Source organism: Monocercomonoides exilis, assembly GCF_001643675.1.
Source record: "Monocercomonoides exilis strain PA203 chromosome Unknown scaffold32-1190040, whole genome shotgun sequence".
NCBI classification, from domain to species: Eukaryota; Preaxostyla; order Oxymonadida; family Polymastigidae; genus Monocercomonoides; species Monocercomonoides exilis.
In genome coordinates this window covers 857434-878942 of record NW_027150577.1, presented here as the reverse complement: position 1 = coordinate 878942, position 21509 = coordinate 857434, and the positions used below count along the sequence as shown (strand labels likewise).

At 39.4% G+C, this 21509-nt stretch overlaps 4 protein-coding genes across 4 annotated transcripts; 2 read left to right on the top strand and 2 right to left on the bottom strand.

Moving 5' to 3' along the window:
• Positions 1-965: 965 nt before the first annotated feature.
• MONOS_7883fu14904fu16385 (uncharacterized protein) lies at positions 966-8912 on the bottom strand (the record flags this gene model as incomplete). The annotated part of the gene is made up of 1 exon (XM_067878244.1): positions 966-8912. The coding sequence occupies one exon, from the start codon at positions 8910-8912 to the stop codon at positions 966-968; it is 7947 nt and encodes a 2648-aa protein (XP_067724730.1).
• A 3935-nt stretch (positions 8913-12847) lies between these two features.
• Positions 12848-15357, top strand: MONOS_7884 (putative CDK5 activator-binding protein). Its single transcript, XM_067878245.1, has 3 exons — positions 12848-13391; positions 13486-13693; positions 13792-15357. Exons 1-3 carry the CDS (start codon positions 12851-12853, stop codon positions 15140-15142), a joined length of 2100 nt encoding a protein of 699 aa, XP_067724729.1. The 5' UTR covers positions 12848-12850; the 3' UTR covers positions 15143-15357.
• Positions 15358-15766: 409 nt separating this feature from the next.
• On the bottom strand, positions 15767-16721 carry MONOS_7885 (putative 60S ribosomal protein L7; the record flags this gene model as incomplete). The annotated part of the gene is made up of 2 exons (XM_067878246.1): positions 15767-16354; positions 16450-16721. The coding sequence occupies 2 exons, from the start codon at positions 16719-16721 to the stop codon at positions 15880-15882; spliced, it is 747 nt and encodes a 248-aa protein (XP_067724728.1). The 3' UTR covers positions 15767-15879.
• A 98-nt stretch (positions 16722-16819) lies between these two features.
• MONOS_7886 (putative Galactose oxidase, central domain) lies at positions 16820-21489 on the top strand (the record flags this gene model as incomplete). The annotated part of the gene is made up of 3 exons (XM_067878247.1): positions 16820-16904; positions 17037-17186; positions 17252-21489. 3 exons carry the CDS (start codon positions 16820-16822, stop codon positions 21487-21489), a joined length of 4473 nt encoding a protein of 1490 aa, XP_067724727.1.
• Between the last annotated feature and the right edge of the window lie 20 nt (positions 21490-21509).

Below are 21509 nucleotides of genomic sequence, written 5' to 3'. Positions count from 1 at the left end.
AAACAATAAAGGGCGTATCTTTCCATAAAAAATTATTTTTTACAGTGACAATAAAAATTGAGACACTTTTCAGTTTTTGATAAGAACTCAACAAAAGCGATTTTTCTTTTCTTTTCTTTTCTTTTTTTTTTTTTTTTGTATTTTAATTTCAATTAGATATGTTCGATTCTGTTATTTCTGTTCAATTTCTTCGACATAATCGGAAAAATTCTCGTGTCCATAATTACTTTGCGTAAAGAAAGTATTATTCATTTAGCCAAATACAAAACAACTGGCCAGTCAAAATGTGTTTTCCAAGATAGTCGCCTGTTTGAAACGCAATATAAAGAATTATACGGAATTGGTTCTGCGGTCCACAAGCGACATCACGTAGCTACGACTCTTTAACTCATTCTGTTGTTGAATCCTTGTTTTCTCTGTTATTCACGTTCCGCTTTGCAAGGTCTGCTTTGTTGATCTGAACGACTCTGCGCTGTTGCTGCCAATATTGCGGAGTCTAAAAATTTGGCAAATTCAAATGAATAAAACTGGTTGTGAAATGAAAAGAGGGTGAAATGGAAGGGAGGAGCGTCAACGAGGTTACAAAGTCATTGCGTGCAAATCTTCATTCAAAAACAAAAGCATTTTCAAATAAACGCAAACGAGACCTTTGGCTGCAAGGCAAAACAAAAATTATATAAACGGATGAATTTGAACACCTTTTATGATAAGCACCAACAAAAAATATGAATGGCTAGCATCCGTGCGCACAGCAAAAGCATTTTGTATAAAAGCAAGCTGATTCCAGGAGCAAATTTACTCAAAAGCTCAGATCGGCAATCCGGATTCGTGCTGCAAGGTTCATGGCAGCAACTCAGAAACAGACTTTCTTTCGCATGCCCCAAGCCTTCATTATTTTCTTCCGTTTGCAGCGCTTTGAATAAATGTCTAAGCCATTCAGCCATCAAAAACTCCAAGCAACCTTTTCACTTTTCGGAGCAGAGCGCACTGCCTCCAAGCAACGAATCTGCTTCCTCCAAGCTTCCTCCTCTGCTGTCGCTGTCGCTGTAGCTGTTACTGCCGCTGCTGTCCCTGTTCCTTTCCATGTCAATTGCATCTGACATTGTGATTATTACAGCCCCTGCCGGAAACCGCTGAATAAACTCGCGCTTCAGCTCTCCAAGCGTGAACCTCTCCTGCCAATTCATCGATGTTGCTCTTTTTGCAACATCCATCAACATCGATTCTGCATGCGTATTCTCCATGTTTGGCCTTTCCCCATTCATGATCTTCTGCCCAGCAACTTCGGCTTCATACTCTCCAAACGGAATCTTCAGCGTCAAGCACTCCCACAGCATCATCCCGATCGAAAATGCCACTGACTCTTTTGTTGCTCCCATCTTCTTGTTCATCAGCAGCTCAGGAGCCTTCCATCTCAGGCACTCTTTTTTGAAATCATCTTCATCCTCAAAGGCAGATGAAGGAAGTGAATCTTCATCTTCATCATCGCTTTTAGATGTGACAACTGTTGTTGAAGAGATGGAAGAAGAATCTGAATCATCATCAGAAGAGAAGTCTGAATGCATCACAATGCAGATCACCATATGTTCTGAGAACAGCACGATATGAGGACTCAGATTGGCCAGAGAGGAAAGACCTTCTTCCCCATCCTCAAACGAGTGGAGTGCGAGATTCGCCACCCAGAACAGGATCTGAGCGCCAGTCATCTCCCTCTCCTGCAGATTCCCAATCACCATCTCCTTCTTCTCGTTCCTCCCGTGAAGCAGCATAAACAACGAATCCCTCAAGTCCACAATCAGTTTTTCATGAGGCGATGAACAGGCCATTGCATCCACCAGATTTGACATGGACGAGGTGGTTGGGCATAGATCTTCTCCTCGAACAAATGTTGAATCTGAATCAGTTGTTGATGTGGTTGAAGTGGATGAGATGGATGGTGATGGAGTCTGCTTTCTTGTCTCTTCTTCTTCAACCTTCTCCAGCATCCATTGAGGAATCTTATCAGAGTCATTTCCAAGAATATATTCAGTCGATCCACTCTCAGATAGAAGATGTTCAGATGATTCCGAGTGTCCCAAGCTTTTCTCATACACCCTCTTCTTAATCCTCTCATCGTTCTTCTTCTCTGCCTCTCTCTCTGCTCTCCTCCACTGCTCCTCAGGCGACATCTCCATTGTCACCATCTCAATAAGCTTTGGATCCTTTTTCACTGTGTCATTCACAATCACTTCCAACTCTTCTGTCCTTCTTTTAACCTTCCTCCATCGAATCGTCACAATTATTGATACAATAAGCACTATTAATAAAATAACGCCCATGATTATAACAATCAACAACCAATAAGATTTTCCTTCTTTGTATCCTCCTTCAACAATCCTTTCATCTCCTTTTGGATCAGGCTCAGTCTTGTTCTTCAGAATGAATGATTTTGTTGATGAAGGAGAATCAACATTCCCAAATAAGATTTCCACAGATATCTCAGTTTCATCACTTGCATTTTCAAATCGAGACAAAGGGATTGAAGCCCTCACTTCCTCTTCTCCAACATATCCATCATCGCTGTCTATCTGGTATTTTTCGACTTCCTGCTCGACCCCTCTCGCAAATGTGAGGCTGACCGAGATGTTGCAAGGAAGCAACAGCCTTCCAACAAACGTCAGAACAGCTTCATTTCCTGCTTTCACAAAGGCGACAGAATCCAATGAAGGAATAAAGAAGGATGACAACCGGTCAGCCACAATCCCCGAAGCATTGCACCCTTCGCTCAACATCCACAATGATGAGTTCTCCTTTGTTCCATCTCCCCCTTTCAGGCTCGAAACAACCAATGCTCCGGAATCAGAACAGAAGACATTTCTTCTGGCTGATGGGTATTTTTCGATCTGCGGGTTATTGTTCGCAAAATCTCCTTTCTCAATGTCTGCTTTCCCACCAGAAATCGACAATCCACCAAACGGAGAGTTTTCGATTGTTGTGTCTTTCATGAAAGCACTCGAGTTCACCAGACCCACAATCGATTCATTCCACATGCACACCTCATTCATTCCTTCGTTTCTTTTCCAGCCTTCATCTTTGGCTGACGAACTTCCATCAAACACACACAAATCGAAAGAAGCATTTGAACAGCAGTTGAAGGAGGCGATTGCTCCCTTCATTGGCTGAGAAGTGCAATTCACAGCTGAGCAGTTTTGCAGATGGATCGGATATCTGCTCAAAAAGCAGTCAAAAACACTTGCTGCTTTTGATTCAACCCTTGATGCACATGTGATGTTGCTGAACGATGCCTGCATTATGCTGCACAATCCATCGTTTCGTTCTGTCAAATCATTCTGCTGAGAAGTGCAACACACAACACATCCGCTGCAGAGTTTGATGTTTTCAACAAACAATTCCTTGACAATCACCTGCCCATGCAATGACTCCACCAGAATGGCATGCTTTTTGATTGTTGATTTGATGAGTTTTATCTTTTCAATCGACAAGCTCGAATGAGCTGAAGCAATAACTGTTTCAGCCTCCACAGATGAGCAAGTCAACGACGAAACAGAAACATTCGATGAAGAGGCTGTGATCATTCCTTTCCCCCATGACGAATTGTCGATTTCCACATCAATCATCGTTGCACTTGCCTGATTTGCCACAACCAATGAAGAATCTGAAACAACCGCCTTGACCTGGATCTGACTGATGTAAGTGCTTGCTGATGGACTCAGGAGAAGAATATCGCTGTGGATGTTGAGCGAGTCAAACACCACTTTTTGCACATCCAACAGCCCTGCTGAAACAACAAAAAGGGTCTGGCTGAGCACCATCGCTTCTGAACTTCCTGTGAATGTGCATGAGATGATTGAGGTGGCTCCATTCTGGATGTTGAACACAGACACATGCGACGAGGCATATTCCTCAGAAAAGAGAAAATCCATCTTCTCGAAAGATACACTCCCCGTACACCCCATTAATCCCGAATACTTCGTTTCACTTGCTGTTGTGCCTCCCAGCAGCACACGGCAGTGGCTGTTCAATGAAGAGCTCTTCACAGCCACATCTCGGAACACCACTTCTTCAGAGACTGCTGTCTCGGATTCTGCAATCACTTGACTGTAGATCGAAGGGATCACATGCAGCACCCCATATGACAGCGAACGGCATGGCGAGAACACACTTCCACATGACTTTGCATCAGCAGCGCCAGAAGCAATTCCACTCACAAATATCAGCTCGCTCTGATACATCACAACCATGGGGATGATGTCAACATCGTGTGATGGAAGTGCTGCATCCATGCCCCATATCGAGTTGTGTCTGTTGAATGGGGGCTCTCTGAAATCCAGAAGGAAGTGGCGCTCGCTGATCTGAGTGGACAAGTTGTCGCACTGGATGAATATGTCGCGCCCGACAATAGCGTTGTTGCTCGAGAATGTCACACTCGAAATCACGAATGGCAGGAGCGAATGCTTTGCATCTGCCCCGTTCAGATACATCCCTCCTCCTTTCCCGACTGCTGTCTCACACAGGCTCATGCTCGAATCGTTCACCTCCAGTGAGATGCCTTTGCCCAATCCAACAAACAATGCCCCGCCACAACTGCTCGAGTCTGCGCAGCACTTCAAAAATGTCGAATTCTTAACTGTCACAGACACATCACTGTCTGAGGAATCAATTTTTGCTGTGCTTGCTGTGTTCCCTGTTTCTGTTGTCGAAAGAAATGAGCATGAATCAAACACAATGCTGTGTCCCTTCGCATCCTCGTTGCTTGGATGCTCTTGATAGAGCACTTCCACAAGCGAAACAGCTGATGCAATGTTTTCTATTTTGCAGTTCTTCAGAGCAAGATCCCCACCATTGACAAGAACAAGATTGAATGAGATTGTGGTTGATGAAGAACTGGCGAGGGAGCATGCCTCGAGAGTCAGCACAGATGTGGGAAATGGCAATGCAAACAAGGTGCTGTGCCCATTCACAAAGGCACCTGGAAGTGAGAATGCCACATCTTTCACAACCCCATCTCCAACCTCAACAATGCAATCTCTCGTTTTGGGGATGGCACCACTCACAGAAAGAACAGCTGTTTCTTCGCTGTTTGACTCAATCAGGAGGTGAACAAGATCGAATTCATCTCCCACATTTCCTGTCTCGCCAATCTCAATCCTTCTTTCTTCGCCATCTGCCACTCGTGTGATCCCATAGTCAACGCTTGTGCACTGGAACGAGAGTTTCCCACATCCAATGTGGTTCATCCCTTTTGTCGAGTTCACATAAATGACTCGGCTTCGATATCCCAGAACCAAATCAAACAGATCTTCATCCTGGGAATGAAACCAAGATGAATCAGTGCCCACCAGAGAATTGTTTCTTTCAGACTCGGCAACTGCCGCAGCGAACGAAAAGGATGACGGATCAACAATCTCAAGCAAGTCCTTGCAGGTGACAAACACATCACGGCCAGTGAATGCGCTGTTCTCTTTCAGGCTCATCATCCCCAGAGCAAAGTCTCCATGGCTTTCAGGGAAATGCATCCAAAGAAAGCCTCCCTTCCCAACCCTTCTGTTTTCGCAGCTGCACTTTTGGCTCACGCTCGTTCCATTGATTGAAAAGCTCCCAGACTCTTCAACCGAGATCCTCATTGCTCCTCCTTCAACACTTGTTGGTGATGAAATGCTCTCAAATGTGCATCCATCAAACAACAAGGGAATGGAGGCACCAGTCGAGATGACCCCCGAGCAATCTGCTTCACAAACAGCTATTTCTCCGAATGTGCATGTTTTGAAAGTCAAAGACGGTGTGAGGTCACTGTTGCGAGCTGATGGGGAATTCTGAGGTTGCGCAGATCCATCAACAGATAACAAGGGATTTGTGCCCAATTCTGAATTGCTCACATTGAGTGAGATGATCTCAGCATCAACAGACGGGGTAATTGCAAACACCTTTCCCGAAAAGGATATCGATGAAAGTGTGATGTCTTCCATTCTGAGTTTTCCTTCAGAAACATCAAACAGCACATACGAGATGGGAGCTGATGTTTGGTTCACAAATTGGCAGCCATTGACTGTGAGTTCGCTTGCTGTTGAATGCGAATGAATCAGCGTGTTCTGTGAATGGACAAACGATGAAGGAATCGAAAACGCAATCTTGTTCAACTTCAGCACTCCTGTTGTCGAGATCACTTTTCCTGTCTGCCCTTCAAGTGATGAGTTAACAACAAGATTGCATTCTGAGTCGCTGCCTGACTTTATTGTGTGAGAGTTCAGAACAGTCTCCGAAGACAGTGTGGTTGACAAATGGATCGTGATTGTCAACTCTCCAATACCCGCAGCTTGCTGAATGGAATAATCCAGTGTTTTGCAGGGAACATCATTTCCACAGTATATGGCGTTTTCGCCTTCACTGCCACTTGTGCCGATTGTTGTTGATTGAAGCCCTGTGATGAAGATGAAGAGATCCACATCGTTTTCGAAAAAGTTTCCATCAACTCCACACAGCGAGTTCTCCCGTTTTTCCGACTCGATGAAAAATGCCCATGAAAATGTCACATTGTTCACTTTTGTCCTGAGATCCTTCAATGAAGCATAAACATCCCTTCCCACTGATCCACTGTTGTCTGCAAATCCGAGGTTGATCAGACTGAGCGACACATCTTCGGCTATGCTGGAGATGCACAGCCCACCTCCAAATCCTCCTTTTCCATTGGCTCTTTGTGCAGAACACACAGAAAGGGATGTGGCGTTTGTCGATTCACCAATAACAAGGCTTCCTCCTCTTTCCAGAACAACTTTCACTCCTCCTCCATTTCCTTCTTTTGCTGTGCAATTGTCAAATGCACATTCACATATTTCAAGCTCACAACCAGATTCAATGGTTGCTGAAATACCTCCACCTTCTCCTCCGTTTCGGACAATATTCTCCAGTGTGCAGTTCGAAACTCTCAATGAGCACGATCCACAAAGCAAAATACACGATGCATCCAGCAGCCAGAAGGATGTGATGTGAGTGTTTTCGACTGTGGCCTCGCCTCCTTTCAGCATTATCATCGAGCTGGAGAATGCATTTGACTCAGAGTGTCCGCTCCCTGACGTGAGGGTGCAACCATCCACATGGAGTGACCCTGATCCTTCCAAAAGAAACACCAATGAATCTGCAGTCGATTGTGCTGCATCATGAATGATCTGAATCGAGCTTGTGCTCAAATGCCCATCCACAACTGAAAATAGTGAAGTCGATGCGAGAGCAGTTGTTATTGTCAGCTCTCCACCTGTGCTCCCAACAATTTCTATTTTCTTGTTTGCCACATTGCAGCCATGCTCGACAATCCTCGGTGACTCAATCACCACTCTTGTGCTTTCTGCTTTTTGCGGATCAACCAACACAGGGATATAGCCCACTGTCCTGCACTTCCTTTCATTCTTTCCGCAAGCCTCGTTGTCATCTCCAGTCTCGCTGTTCACGAACAACGCTCCAGAATAATAATATGGAATCCACTCACTCACATCACTTTCACCATGCATCACTCGATTCGATCCCAGTGTTTTTGATCGGCATTCAATCAACATTGACTGGTCTGCATTCTCAACCCACTTCCCCATTACTGAAACATCTTTTCCTCCATTTCTGGCTGAGTTTTCTTCAAAGAAGCAAAACATCACAACCCCTGTATAATCACCACCCCAATCTTTATCTCCCCAAAAGCAAATGCCTCCTGCTGTTAGACCAGAGCATTTTGTTAGACTGCAATCACTAATTGACACGTTGTGCCCATCTCCAATCAAAATGCCTCCTGAACTCAAAAGTATTCTATCTCCTTCATCAGAACAATTATTGAAATAACAGCGAACAATTAATATGTTTCCAGGATACCTATTCAGATATACGCCCCCGCAATTATTTCCATAAGAATCAGAAATGTTTGTATTTCGCATTTGCATGTTTTTCTGATAATCACTCATCATGAATGCACCAAAAAGAGCAGCAAAACATTTTTCTCCAATTGTATTGTTGATGATTAATGCACTCAGCGCTGGTGCATTGTCGGTTCCTATGGCTCCTCCACTTTGAGAAGAATTGCATTCAAAGAACATGCATCTCTCAATTGTCATTGGATAGTTAATACGATGATAAATGGCACCTCCATGATTTTCAGATTTGCAACTGAAATAAGTGTCGGAGAAAAACACAGGTTCTGTTCCATTTGTTGTAACTGTATTGACAACAGTTTTGCTGTAACTGCATTTTCGAAAAGATGTGTTGAACACTGCAAAACCTCCTGTAGAAAGCAATCCACTGACAATGCATCCATAATATGGTGTTGTCATATCCGAAAAATCACAGCTGTCAACAATCGCTTTTGTATTCGACAAGGAGACGGTTTTCACTCTTTTCTGTTGTGTGACATTGAAAAAGTGGCAATCCTCCAAAGACACAAATGAAGTGCCACAATCATTCACAAAGGGGCATGTTGTTGAAATCACATGCAAACTGATTGCACTGCATTCCAAGACAGTTTTCCCTTCATTTTGGCTCTCAAATCCTGGAGCAGAGGAGACAATCGATGGAATTGAGCATCTGCAATCAAATGAAACGAAACTCAGATTCGATGCCCAAACAAAGCCATTCGACAAGAAAAGGGTGTGCTGTGGACAAGAATGCTTCATGCAAAAGCGGATATCGACCAACTTCGTTTTGGACTTTTCATCAACAACAAACACATGATCTTCCGAATGAACAGTCCAAAAATCAACATGAATCATCGCAGAAGAAGCATTGTGGAACAGAATGTGTGCATCAGCTATTTGTGGTTTTGTGAAAGTGGTTAAACTTTCTGATTTCTTTTCATCACCAAAATCTCTCAAAAAACAATTGTTTATCTCATAACACCCAACAACTCCATAAAAACAACAAACACAAAACAACAATAACATTATACAAGTTAAGGAAATATATCCTTCAAAATAAAAAAACAAAATCAACTTTGTTAGCTTGATGTTACAAATGGTTTGTAGATGAAAAATTAGATTTATTAATTACATTTATTGGATCAGAAACATTTGATCAAAGAAAGAAATAATTTTTGATAAATGTTTAAATGTTATATCCCAAAAGATTAATGTTGTTCAAGTTAGATCTGTTACGTCATTTCTTTCATTGAATAAAGCATGTGTAACTGAAGGATTTATAGAAAAAAACGTTGAAGAATTGACGGAATTGCAGAAACAAAATATAAACAAAAATGAATAAATTAATACTATAACAAAAATAAATTATTGTAAAAAAAAACCAAAATTTTTAGAATAAAAAATAAAAAATAAATAATTATTTGGAATACAACAATGGGAAATTGATCGTTCTGACTTGTTTGCATTTTTAAATCAAAAATTGTCAATTGAGTCAACTGCCATCAGTTCTGTCACTGCAGAATCCATAGATAAAAAAAATAAATAAATTAAGAAAAAAATATAATAAATTTAAAAAAAGAACAAAAAGATTGCTTGTCACATTTATTTATTATTTGGACGAAAATACGAACTTTTAAGCATTTTTTTTTACAAGGCAATGTAAAATTGCTTCACTCTTAACTTAATTTTTTCTTTCTCAGATTTAAAAATTAATTTGATTTTTAAATCCATTAGAAGGTTTCATTGATGAAATAACAAAATGTTTTGTGACATTTTACGAATGTAAAAAAAATGGACTCATTTTTAGTGTGTTTTTTGATCGTAAAAATTCGATGAAAAGTGCAAAATTTTTCTATGAAAGTGCCTGAAGTGAAATATTTTCCTTATATGTGAAATGTTTTATTATTTTTGTTTCATTATTCTAAATAAATATTGGAAAACACTTCTGAAGAAAAAAATGAAAGAGTTTCTTGAAGCAAATTGTCAAACCAAAAAATCGACGTTGCTTCGAATTTTTAAAATTTTTCCTGCTTTGTCTAAAATACTTTTTACAATTTTTCATTTTTTTTTCAAATACCAATTTCAACAACCTTTTTTATTTTGCGTGAAAACTCATTCTCTATTGTCTTCTTTTCTCATTTCTATTCTATCCTTTCTATTCTTTGATGTTTTGCTGATCTCATTTTCTCCTATTTCTTCTCCATAAGTCAATATTTTTTTGAAAAGTTCCATTTGTTTAATTTTCAAATAAAGAAAAAATTTCAAATTTCGATCAAATTTATGTTCCAACGAACGAAACTTCACTCAAATGGAAATAAAAACATTGTCAAGATTTTGTTTTTATTACAGCAAAATATGGTTAGTGGAAACAGAAATTTGATCGAAATAAGAAATATTTATTCTATTTGAAAATTAAACAAAAAGAACTTTTCAAAAAAATTTAGACATGTAATTTTTATTCTGTTTGAAAATTAAACAAAAGGAACTTTTCAAAAAATATTACGACATAAAATTGTCTTTTTCATTGATGACTTCCATTTCTTTTGTTTTCAATTCTTTGTCATTATCAACCATTCTCCTTGATTAGACACTTCATCAAATACGAAAAACTCATCGAAACCTTTCAAAAAATTACAACATTTTGACTTGTTGTCTCAAACAAATTCCCGAAATTGGCTTTCAGTATGATTTTGAAACAGCTTCCATCTCATTCATATGCGTGAAGCACTGATTGAAACTTTCATCATCAAATCCATCATTCTTTTCTTGTTCTTCACCAAACTGGATTTGATTTTAGATTATCTTATCTTATGATTTGCAAATTCCCGAATTCTGAAATATCAAAGTGAAATAATGAGATTGTTTTTGCATTCACTCCGTGTTATATCAAAGCGATCGGATTGTGATGAAGTCATAGATGAAGATATTTTCAGAATGAAAGATGTACAGTCTAAACCGGATATAATCACGTCGAATATAATCACATTCGTTTATAGTTACATTTTTCCATGCACCGACATTTTTGTCAATTTTTTCATTCATTTTTCATCGCATAAAATCACAGGGTTGAAAAATATATGGGACAAAATATTTGGCTTCAGGCATTTTTATTGAAAAATTATGCACTTTTTGATGACTTTTTGTAATTAAAAAATGTGAAATAAGTGAGTTTATTTTTAGAAATACATGTGAGGTCACAAAACATTTTGCGATAACATCAATGATGTTTGTTTTCAATAAAGAGAATCAAATTTATTTTGAAATCTGATAAAGTTGAATAACGTTATAAGTGAAACAATTTTTTCATGCTTTGTGCATTAAAAGCTTGAAAGTCCATATTTCCCCCCATATAATCACATTTTTTAATATTATGGGTGATTTTTTCAATGAAAAATCAATTTTTTGATCAAAAATTACAATTTTTCGCTTTTTCATAAATGTGTTCAAATAAGTCAAAATAATGTGTATTTGTGATCAAAATTGTTCAAGCAAGTGAAAAAAGTGTATTTGTGTAGAATTTCCAAAAATTTAAAAATCGACCCAAAATAATTATTCATAAAATTAATTTAAATTTTTTCAGTGTAAAGCATCATCGTGTATAATCACAACTGGAAATAGTCACAAAAAGTTGTGCAAAAACCGATGTGATAATATCCGGTTTCGACTGTATTTCAATGTCGTTTTGTTTGTCTATAACTTTGGTGAGGAAAAATTGCAGTGGATGTTAAGAGGTCAAAAGGAAAAGAGAAAGGATAAAATGAATGATGAATTTTGAAAATGAAAAGTATGTTCAAAGATAAGAGGGATGAATTAATGTGAAATACAGATATCACAAAACTTTGTGCAATCATAATTAGATTTTTTATGAATCTAGTTTTTAAAACAAAAGATCAGGCATTCTGGTTTCAATTTGGTTAAAAATTTTTGCTATGACACATGTATGTTTATCAGATTGATTATCAGATCCGATGTCCTCTCAATACCTCCAATTTGTTAACAATACGTTGAAATGAACTGTTTTTTTAAAGATAAAAATATTTTAGAAATATTATTTCACATTTTTAAGGAATAAATAAATCAAACAGTTTAAAAATTATTTTCAATGGGTTATTATTTATGATATTATAAATTTTATTGGAAAGTAATTTTTAAAAAAGATGTTGTTTATCTTTTGCAAGAAATTTTGTATTCAAACACTAAATACATAACAATTGTCTCAGCAACCTTTGTTTTTGTTGAAACAAAGACAAAGATGCGTTTGAAAAACATGAGATCTTTAAAGCATTTGTTTATTTATATTCAAAGGAAAATTTTCAGTGCAAAATTATTGAATAAAGAATTATAATTTCAAAAATGATCTCTCGTATCTCACTATTATTTTATTCATCATCAACAATTGAAAAAGAACCAATTATTGTTTTGTCCAAATTGAAATTTTAAAGATATGGCTGATCCTTTTTGAAATCATCCTTATGTTCGAGTTTCGATAATAATTTCAATCTCAATGGAATTATTGTAAAATTTTTGTTTCTGTAATAACAACATCTTAAACTACGTGTATTATCAGTTGAGTTCAATTTTTCAAAATCCCACTGAGATTGAAATTTTGATAAAAACTCGAACGAAAGCATGCTTTCAAAAAGGATCAGCCATATTAATAGAAAAATATAAAAAATTTGAAAGAATTGTTTCACAAATCTCATGAAGTTAGCAAAATTTGCACAACATACATTGTCGAAATAATAATAATAATTTTCTCCATCGTTTTTCTTTGTCAAAATGATATCAAAAGAAATTGTCCAGAAAAAAAGGAAATACAACCATAATATAAAAAATTAGTGATAAAAAAGGTATTGGAATTTTTTCTTCTAAAGTTTGAAGTTAATGCTTTCGTTTAATACATACACACTTGAAAATTACATTTTTTTCTCGATAAATGCATTTTCTTTGGATTATATTTCAGAATGAGTCACAATAATGAAGATATTGAAGATTTACAAGTTTCTTCTTCAATTGAAACGAAAGCTTCTCAAATTTCAAGCACAGCAATTCTCCCCAAGCAATCTCTAAATGAAAAAACTGAGTTTCCTTCTGTTTTTGTCAAAGTTTTTGGATGTTCTCATGCAAACAGTGATGGCGAATATATCGCTGGATTACTGCAAGAAGCAGGGTATCATTTCGTTCCAACTATGGAGGAAGCTTCAATTGTAGTTATTTATGGATGCACAGTAAAAAATCCAAGTGAAGATTCTTATTTGAATTCCCTTATTCGAGCTTCTCGACTCAAAAAAATGACGGTTGGTGCAGGCTGTGTGTCTCAAGCAGATCCCAACAATCCAAAAATTCCAAACGAAGTTTCACTTATTGGCGTGAGGGAACTTGCTCGAATTGTTGAAGTTGTTCAAGCACTTCAAGAAGGAAAAGTGATGAGGCTTGTGCCAACTGTAGCAAAGCCTCTCTCAAAAGCAGAAAGGAGGAAAATTGGCCATAAAGGATATCATCCAGGTTTGTGCTTAACATTTTATTTTTCCTTTCAAGATTAGGCTTTATTTTATGCTTTTCCTAAACTTATTCAAATGTTAAAATTAAAAATTTAAAGATAAATTTGATCATGTAAAAGATGATCCAAACACGATCATACCATCTTTTACTGTTCCGCCAATTAATCCTGATCCAAAAACATTACCACCTCTTTCTCTTCCTAAAAAAAGAAGAAATCCGCTTCTGGAAATAGTATGTGTTTCTGTTGGATGTGATGGTGCATGCGCTTTCTGTAAAACAAGATTTGCAAGAGGAAAGCACCAAAGGTATTGCCACAATGTTATTATTGCATATGTAGCATTAATATTCTCTTCTTTCCCAATATCTTTCTTTCTTTCTTTCTTTTTTTTCCCTCCTCATTGAGCTATCCTCCTCAAGATCTCATCAATTATGTGGAAAAAGTAACCAAAGAAGGCGTCAAAGAGATATGGCTCACAGGAGAAGATGTTGGTGCATATGGGACAGACTTAAACAGGCTTCTTGGGAACGCTTCCGATGAGAATGATAAAGAAGCGGACTCAGACAAAGACGCTTTCCTATCGTCTTCTTCTGCTCCATCTGATAGTTCTGCTTCATCTTCATCTTCATGCTCATCTTCTCCCTCATCTTCCTCTTCTTCGCAATTCAAAGAAAAATGGACCCTCCCCCGTCTTGTTTCTGAGATGTGCAAGCGTGTGCCGTCAGATGTAATGATTCGAATTGGCCAGACCAATCCTAATCACTTTTATCGCGATCTCGACGGCTTTGTATCGCTCATGAAGCAGCCAAACGTATACAAGTTTGCCCACATCCCTGTCCAGTGCGGGTCTGATGCCACTCTGCGCTCAATGCGGCGTCCGTACACCGTCGAGCAGTTTCGAACTGTGGTGAAGACTTTGCGCAGAGAAGATCCAACCATCACCATCCTCACAGACATCATTTGCGGACATCCCGAAGAAAGCGACGAGGACTTTGAGAAGACGCTGGATTTGGTAAGAGAATGCGAGTTTCCGTTCATGAACATCACACAAATGTACCCACGCAAAGGGACGCCAGCATTTGACATGCAGCGTGTGCCGACAGACGTGGTGAAGCAGAGGTCTCGGAAGCTGACGCTGCTGATGAAAGGGAGAGACCCACTTGCCCCGCTCAAAGGGAAGAAGAATGAGTCTGCTTTGTTTATCGATGTGTCTGAAGACGGAATGTGGCTGATTGGCCATCTGAGGAATTACATCAAAGTGATCATTGCTGCAAATGAAGAGGAGGAAGAGAAGATGCTTGCTGAGGCTTTAGCAGTTGAAGATTCAAAGGATACCACAAAAGATAAAGAGAAAGGTGAAGCAAAAGAAGAAGATGGTTCCGAGAAAGAAACAAAGAAGGTGCTTTCTTCATTCTCTTCTCTTGAGAAGTCTTCACAAAGAGCTCGTATGCTGACACACGAAGAGCGCGAAGAAGAAAAGCAGAGAAAGTTAGAATCAGAGCCTGGGCAGTCACCTGAAGAGGAAAAGAAAGAGGATGAAAAAGGAGAGGAAGTGGAGGTGAAGAAGTCAAAGAAGGGAAGAATTATTGTGGGTAACGACGACGAAGAAGGCGCAAAGGGATTGAAAGACACAGATGCTACATTATGGAAACAGCTTATTGAACAGAAGAAACTTGGCGTGTGGATTGACCTGGACATTGTTGCAACAACACGTTATTATGTGATTGGGAAACGTGTGAAAAAAGCAGCAGAATGAGCGAGTTTTTATGTGTTAGAAAGAAGGATTGCATCTCATTTTTGCTTTTCTTAGATTTTAGATTTTGAGCATGACTTACTGGTACTTTTTTTTTTCAATTTTAATGCTTCAACAATTTTGAATGCTTTGTCAAAGAATTTATGCTATTATCAAAATGCAATTGCATTCTTATTTTCCTTTCAAATAAGTAAAATAAAATGAGATAAAAATTTTTTAGAAAACAAATTGAAAAAAACCTTTTTTTTAAAGAAATCAATTTTAAAATACAACAAAAACTGAACGAGTTAGATGGAATGATAATGATGATTTGAATCAGTGATTTTCGTTCAAAAACAATAATGAAAAAAAAGAAAAGAATAGAAAAACATCTTTCAAAATTCCTTTTTTAAATAAGTGAAATTTTTGTTCATTTGACAAAACAAATTTCTGTTTGGTTTTACTCACTTAAACTTAAATCGATGACGAAAAATATGGAATTCAAAATAATTAAATTATTTTCAACATTGAAATTCTAAATCAACTGAAATAATGCATCGAATGCGACTTCATCAGCTTATTCTGATTCAAAATATTACCTTTTTTAAAAGATTAAAAAAAAGAACAAAAATTTCTCAATCAAAATGATCCCCCAAAAATGTTTTTTGTTTGAGGCCTGTGAAATGCATCTCATGAAGTGGTTACGAAAAATAATTCAAAAAAATTCGTTGAAATGAGGATAATTCTGAATAGAAAGATATTTACCCAATGCATTGCTGTAAAAACTCATTAATATTTTTTCCTCTGTCTCCTCTAAATCCTCCGTCCTTGAACAATGTTAGACTCTTTGTGAATCCACTTGGATTTGTAAGTTTAAATGGCTCCAGATATTCCATCACCTTATCGAAGTTAGGGCCTCCAGAAGCAACTTCATGAACCAAATCATCCAAGCACACAATTGAACCATCATCAATTCCAACTTCAATGAAATGTTTTTCGATTTTTGAGTTGTCATTCAGCGGAACACGAACATCTTCTTCCAACGTCATTCCATGCTTTTCGATTAAAGAGCGAACCATCTTCATTTTTGGTATTCCATATGTGACATATGGCTCAATTTTCTTAAGCATCACTCTATTTTGTGGTGTATTTTTAACGAAGGTAGAATCTCCTTGACGTGACAATTTCAAAGCCTTCAGAATTGCTTTCTGATGTTTTGCAATGGCTATTGCCCTCCTGAAAAAGTGACAGAACAGAAAATGTGACAAAGCAATTTAAAAACAAATAATTATTTAACATCCATAAAATTATTTTGTGAATAGAAAAAGTACCTTTGATAAAGCATTACAAAGTAAACATTCACAGATTTGTCGTTTTTTCTTTTCAAAGAAACAAAATTCTTTTTCACTTTTCGACGATGAACAACTGAACGCTCGACTGCTCGATGCTGCTTTACAAAATCTTCGGCATGGTGAAAAATTTCAAGTTGTTTTCTCGGGCGAAGTTTTATGTTCTGACTTGTCAAATTCCGTTGATCCATGATTTTCCTTCTCTTCAAACGAACTTCGGACACGGTTGGCAATCCTTTTTTTTTCTGTGGCATTGCTGTATCAGTCAAAAAAGCTAACTTTTCTTTATATGAAATGATTTATGGTTATAGCCCATTGTTCATCTCATATTATCATCAATTTCATTGTTTGAATGTCACCGTCTCTTTCAGGCACGATCAAAAAACAAAACAAGCGCTCTGACATTGTAGATATAGCAAAAATTGTAACATCAAAAGGTATTTGATATTATTCAAAATTATGACAAATATTTAATTTTGTGAATGTTTTGTTTTTCATGAAATGAATTAATTTTTTTATTTCATCAAACTTTTTTGTACACTTTATTTTGTTGTAATTAACATTTTTAGGAAACCCTGATTGGATTCGTGTGAAATATGTTGGAGAAAAACCGACTCCAAGAATTGGTCAGTCTTTCACTCTATGCGGACCTGTAATGATAATGTTCGGAGGCATAAATCAAAAAACAAGAATGAATGATATATGGCTGTTCCATACAGGTTTTATTTATTATTTATTTTTAAAATAACCATTTGTTTATTTTGAATTTTAAAATTTTAAAAAGCTACGACAAAGTGGCATCGAGTTGTTCCGGATTCCATAAGCCCACTACAAAGATGTGGTCATTCTGCAGTTATTCAAGGTGCTGATATGCTTATTTTTGGTGGAGATAATGGAGAGACATGCATGAATGATCTTCACGCATTTGATTTGGAACATGAAAAGTGGACGATTGTGCCAATCACTTCATCTCCAGCGATGCTTCCCGCACCAAGAACACGTCATGCAGCAATATCGTTTGGAAATAAAATGTTAATTTTTGGTGGAGAAGATTTGTACTCAGGTGCTGATGATGCAGAAGATAGAACAACTTTCAGTCAAAATCAAACAGATATGCACAAATCTACTGCAACTAAAAAAGGAGATGAAGGAAAGCCTCACTTCTTCAATGATTTGTACATGTTTGATACCGTATCGTTGAAATGGCTTGCACTTCCAAGCAGATCAGAAGAGGTTCCTTGCCCCCGTGCCGGCCACTCAATGACGCTTGTTGGCTCTTCCATCTACGTTTTTGGAGGATTTGGTGATGATCAGCATTTGAACGACTTGTGGGAGCTGAACCCACTGACACTTTGTTGGACAAAGATAGAGCCAGCAAAGAAAGAAAAAGCAGCAGAGGAAGATCAATCCGATCCTTCGTCAGGCGGTTTTCAATATCTTTCTCCACGAAGTCTGCATTCAGTCGCAGCTGCGTCGCGCACACGTCGCAGCGGAAGCGATGCCACGTGCCCTTCTCCGCGCTCAGGCCATTCAGCATTTGCCGTCGGAGACAGACTGCTGATTTTCGGTGGCTACACAGTTGGAGCAGCAAAGGACGATTTGTGGGAGTTCAACACCACGACACGCATCTGGACACGGCTTTATCGTTCACGCACAAGTAGAAACATGGGTGGCACCACGTCAAGAAGCCTGGCTGGAAGCCGAGGAGCGAAAGGAGGGTCAGGTAAGAGTCTTGCACCAGGTGCACAAACAGTCACATTTGCGCCAGACGGCACAGAAATCCTGAAATATCCAATGCCCGTCGCTCGATGTGAGCAGATTGCGTTTGCGCTGACAGAGCATCACATTCTGCTATTTGGCGGAGTTGGCTATGAATCGACAATTCCCCGCACAGACATGTGGGTGCTTACGCTGCAGTCTGCAGATGGAGCACAGGCAGAGAAGGACATGAATGATTTGGTGTCGGTGACAGGACTGACACTGGGAGAAGAAGACGACGAAGAGACAGCGTTTATCAAATCTGAACTGAAACGACTGAGAGAAGAGCTTGATCAGGCAGAGGAGGACATGAAAGAGATAGGCGCGGAGATGAAGGAGCTGAAGGCAGATGGCACAGAAGATTCACTGCAGACAAAGGAGACAGTCAAGGAAGCAGAGTCGTCATTGGAACAATTAAGACTCTCTCTGAATCTGCTGCGGGACTTCGAGATGAAGCGGTGGGGAATGCAGAATGCAGTGAACGAGGAGCTGAAGAAAGGGACGCTGCAACAGGATCAGAAGATCAACGAGGAGATGAGGCTGGTGAATGAGCTAGCTGCACAGATCAGAACACTCATGAAGGAGAACGAAGAGAAGCTGAAGAACAGAGAGAAGGAAGTGTACACAGCCGCAAAGGAGAAAGCGGATAATACTCAGAAACGACGTTTGGAGCAGCTGGAGCAGATTGAGGCGATTGAAAAAGAGAAAATGCATGAAGACGAAAAGAAAGAAAAGGCAGAGGAGGAAGAAGCAGTTACAACGATCAATGCTCTGGCAGAGGAGGTCAAAGCGATTGCAGAAAGCGCAGTTGAAGAGGCAGTGGAGGAGAATGTGTCAAGGGGTGTTGAGCGGATGAAGAGAAAAGGAGAAAATCAATTAGAAAAGGCGGCAGAAACGCAACAGAAAGTGGATGCCGCAGAAGATGAAAGAGCTGCGGTGCTTAGAGAGAAGATGGAGACTGTGCGAAATGGAGTGGAAGAGCTGATGAAGAAGGAGAATGAGCTTGGCGAGGAATCATCGCAAAAGGCAAAGGAACAAAAGAAGCAACTGGAAGAGTTGAACAGACAAACTATTGAAAAAGGGTTGGGAAGAAGCAAAGAAGGACAAGCCGAAGGAAAAGAAAAAACTGCACCTGCAACAGCAACATCAGCATCAGCTCTGATTAACTCCGCATTGACCCGAAAATTGGATCAGAAGGAAGATGAGCTGAAGCTGATGCTTCAAAGGATGAAAACAGTAAACAAAAGATTGGATGAATTGCTGCAAAAGGAACAAAAGAGAAAAGAAATGCTGGAAGAGTCACAGAAATTAGGAAATGAAACAACTAAAAAAGCAGAGCTTGGCGAGAAAGAAGAGAAACGCCTTCTGAAAGAAATCGAGATGACCCAGAAATATCTGACAGCAGCGCTCACACAGGAAGAGATCAAAGAAGCCAACAAGGAAATGATGATGCTGTTTGAGACGCCGAAGGAGCGAGCGAAGAGAAGACGAGCAGCGAGAAAGAAGAAGACGCTGCGTCAGATGAGAGACACAGGCGTGGAAGACAACGAAGATCTGTTTCCGACAAGTGGAGATGCAGAACATGAGGAAGATGTTGAGGAGCATACTGAAATGGCAGAAGATAGTGACGAAGATGTGGAGGACGAAGATGAAGTAGATTCAGAGCTCGATGACTTTGATGCTTTGTCAGAAGATTCTGCAGCTGAAGAAGAAAGAGATGGTGTGTCTGTCATTTCAATCCGTCCTTCTTCTCTTCCTGCAGCTGAGCCACATGTTGTGCCACCTGCACCATTCCTTTCATTGGCTCAACGATACACATATCAAAAAAAGAGACAAGAAAAATCGTCTTCTTCCTCCAAGATAGCTCAGTCACAAGAGAATCTTCTTTCTTCTTTGTCTTCTTCGGAACCTTCAGTGCAGCACAGTTCTGGCTATTCAGAGGATGCTGCTCCACGCGAAATGGATCCATTTGCTTCAACTGAAGACGAAACAAAAGAAATGGAACGAGAAAACATAACACTCGCACCTTCATCCTCAACCGATCTGATGTTCCCATCTTCATCCAGCTCTCCCAGCGAGGATATGATGTATGGATCAGAAGAGCAGCAGCCAAAATCCAGCAATATTGAATCAAATGCTCTTCACGATGCGGTGCTGAATCCAATGAATGCAACACGATTCTTCACAAAGATACCAGCACGTCTGCAGCACGAAGAGCTCATGTCGCTTCTGTTTGAAGAGGCAGAGAAAGTTATGGAAGAGCTGCAGCGCACAGAAAACTTGAAGGCTGAGGAAGCAATCAAAACAATGAAGGATGAGGTGAACGAGCAAGTGGAGGCTTCAAAGGCGAGGATGATACAGAGCGGGAAAGACGCTGAAGAACGGACGGTGGAACAGGCAACAGGAAGAACAGACGAAGAACAGGCAAAAATTGATAAGATCCAGTCGGTTGTGGATGAATCAAAGAACACACTAACGAAAGCGGGCGAGGAAGAGGAAGAGCTCAGCAGAGCGTTGGAGGATGAGGCTGTTGCATTGCAATCGATCAGAGACAGAGTCAAGCAACTTTATGCAAACGATGTTTGCAAAGACCTATTTGATATGGAGAAAGAAGAGCCAAAGAAGGATGACGAAACAGCGGACAAACATTCATCTCAAACGTCTGCCAGCTCATCAGCCTTCCAACAGATACCAAGTACAACAGTACTCACGGTGCAACACGAAATTGATGCATTGCAGAAACAGATGGATGAGGCGGAGGCAGAAATCACCACACAACCAGAACTTGCCTCTCGCATCATTGAAGAAGCAACAGAGAGGACTGTTTCGGCGATGCTGAAGGACGAAGCAGATGCGCTGAAAAAGGCACGTGCATCAATCCAGCAGAAGTTTGAGGATTCAGAGGATTTGGCCAGCAGACAGCGCGAGGAAGGGAAAGAAGGGCTTGCTGGATGGAGCGATGCAGCGGAGAAGAGAGTACAGACATTGGAGGTGATTCTCAACAAGAAGGCATTGGAAGTGTCTCAGAGCATGCAGAAGCAGTGGAGCAGGCACAATGCGCTGCTTGCTCAGATTGAGTCACGGTTGCGGTATGTTGAAGAGGACAGTCAGAGGAAGAGGGTGTCAGTAGATCAGGTGGAAGAGGAGTGGAATGAGGCAGAGAGAGACATTCACGACACGCTTCACAGAGAACTGCTTGTACAGATGAATCAGCTGGAGAAGGAGTTACTGATGCAATATAAAGGATCAGCCATCCGCGCATAGAAATAACAGCATTACTTTTT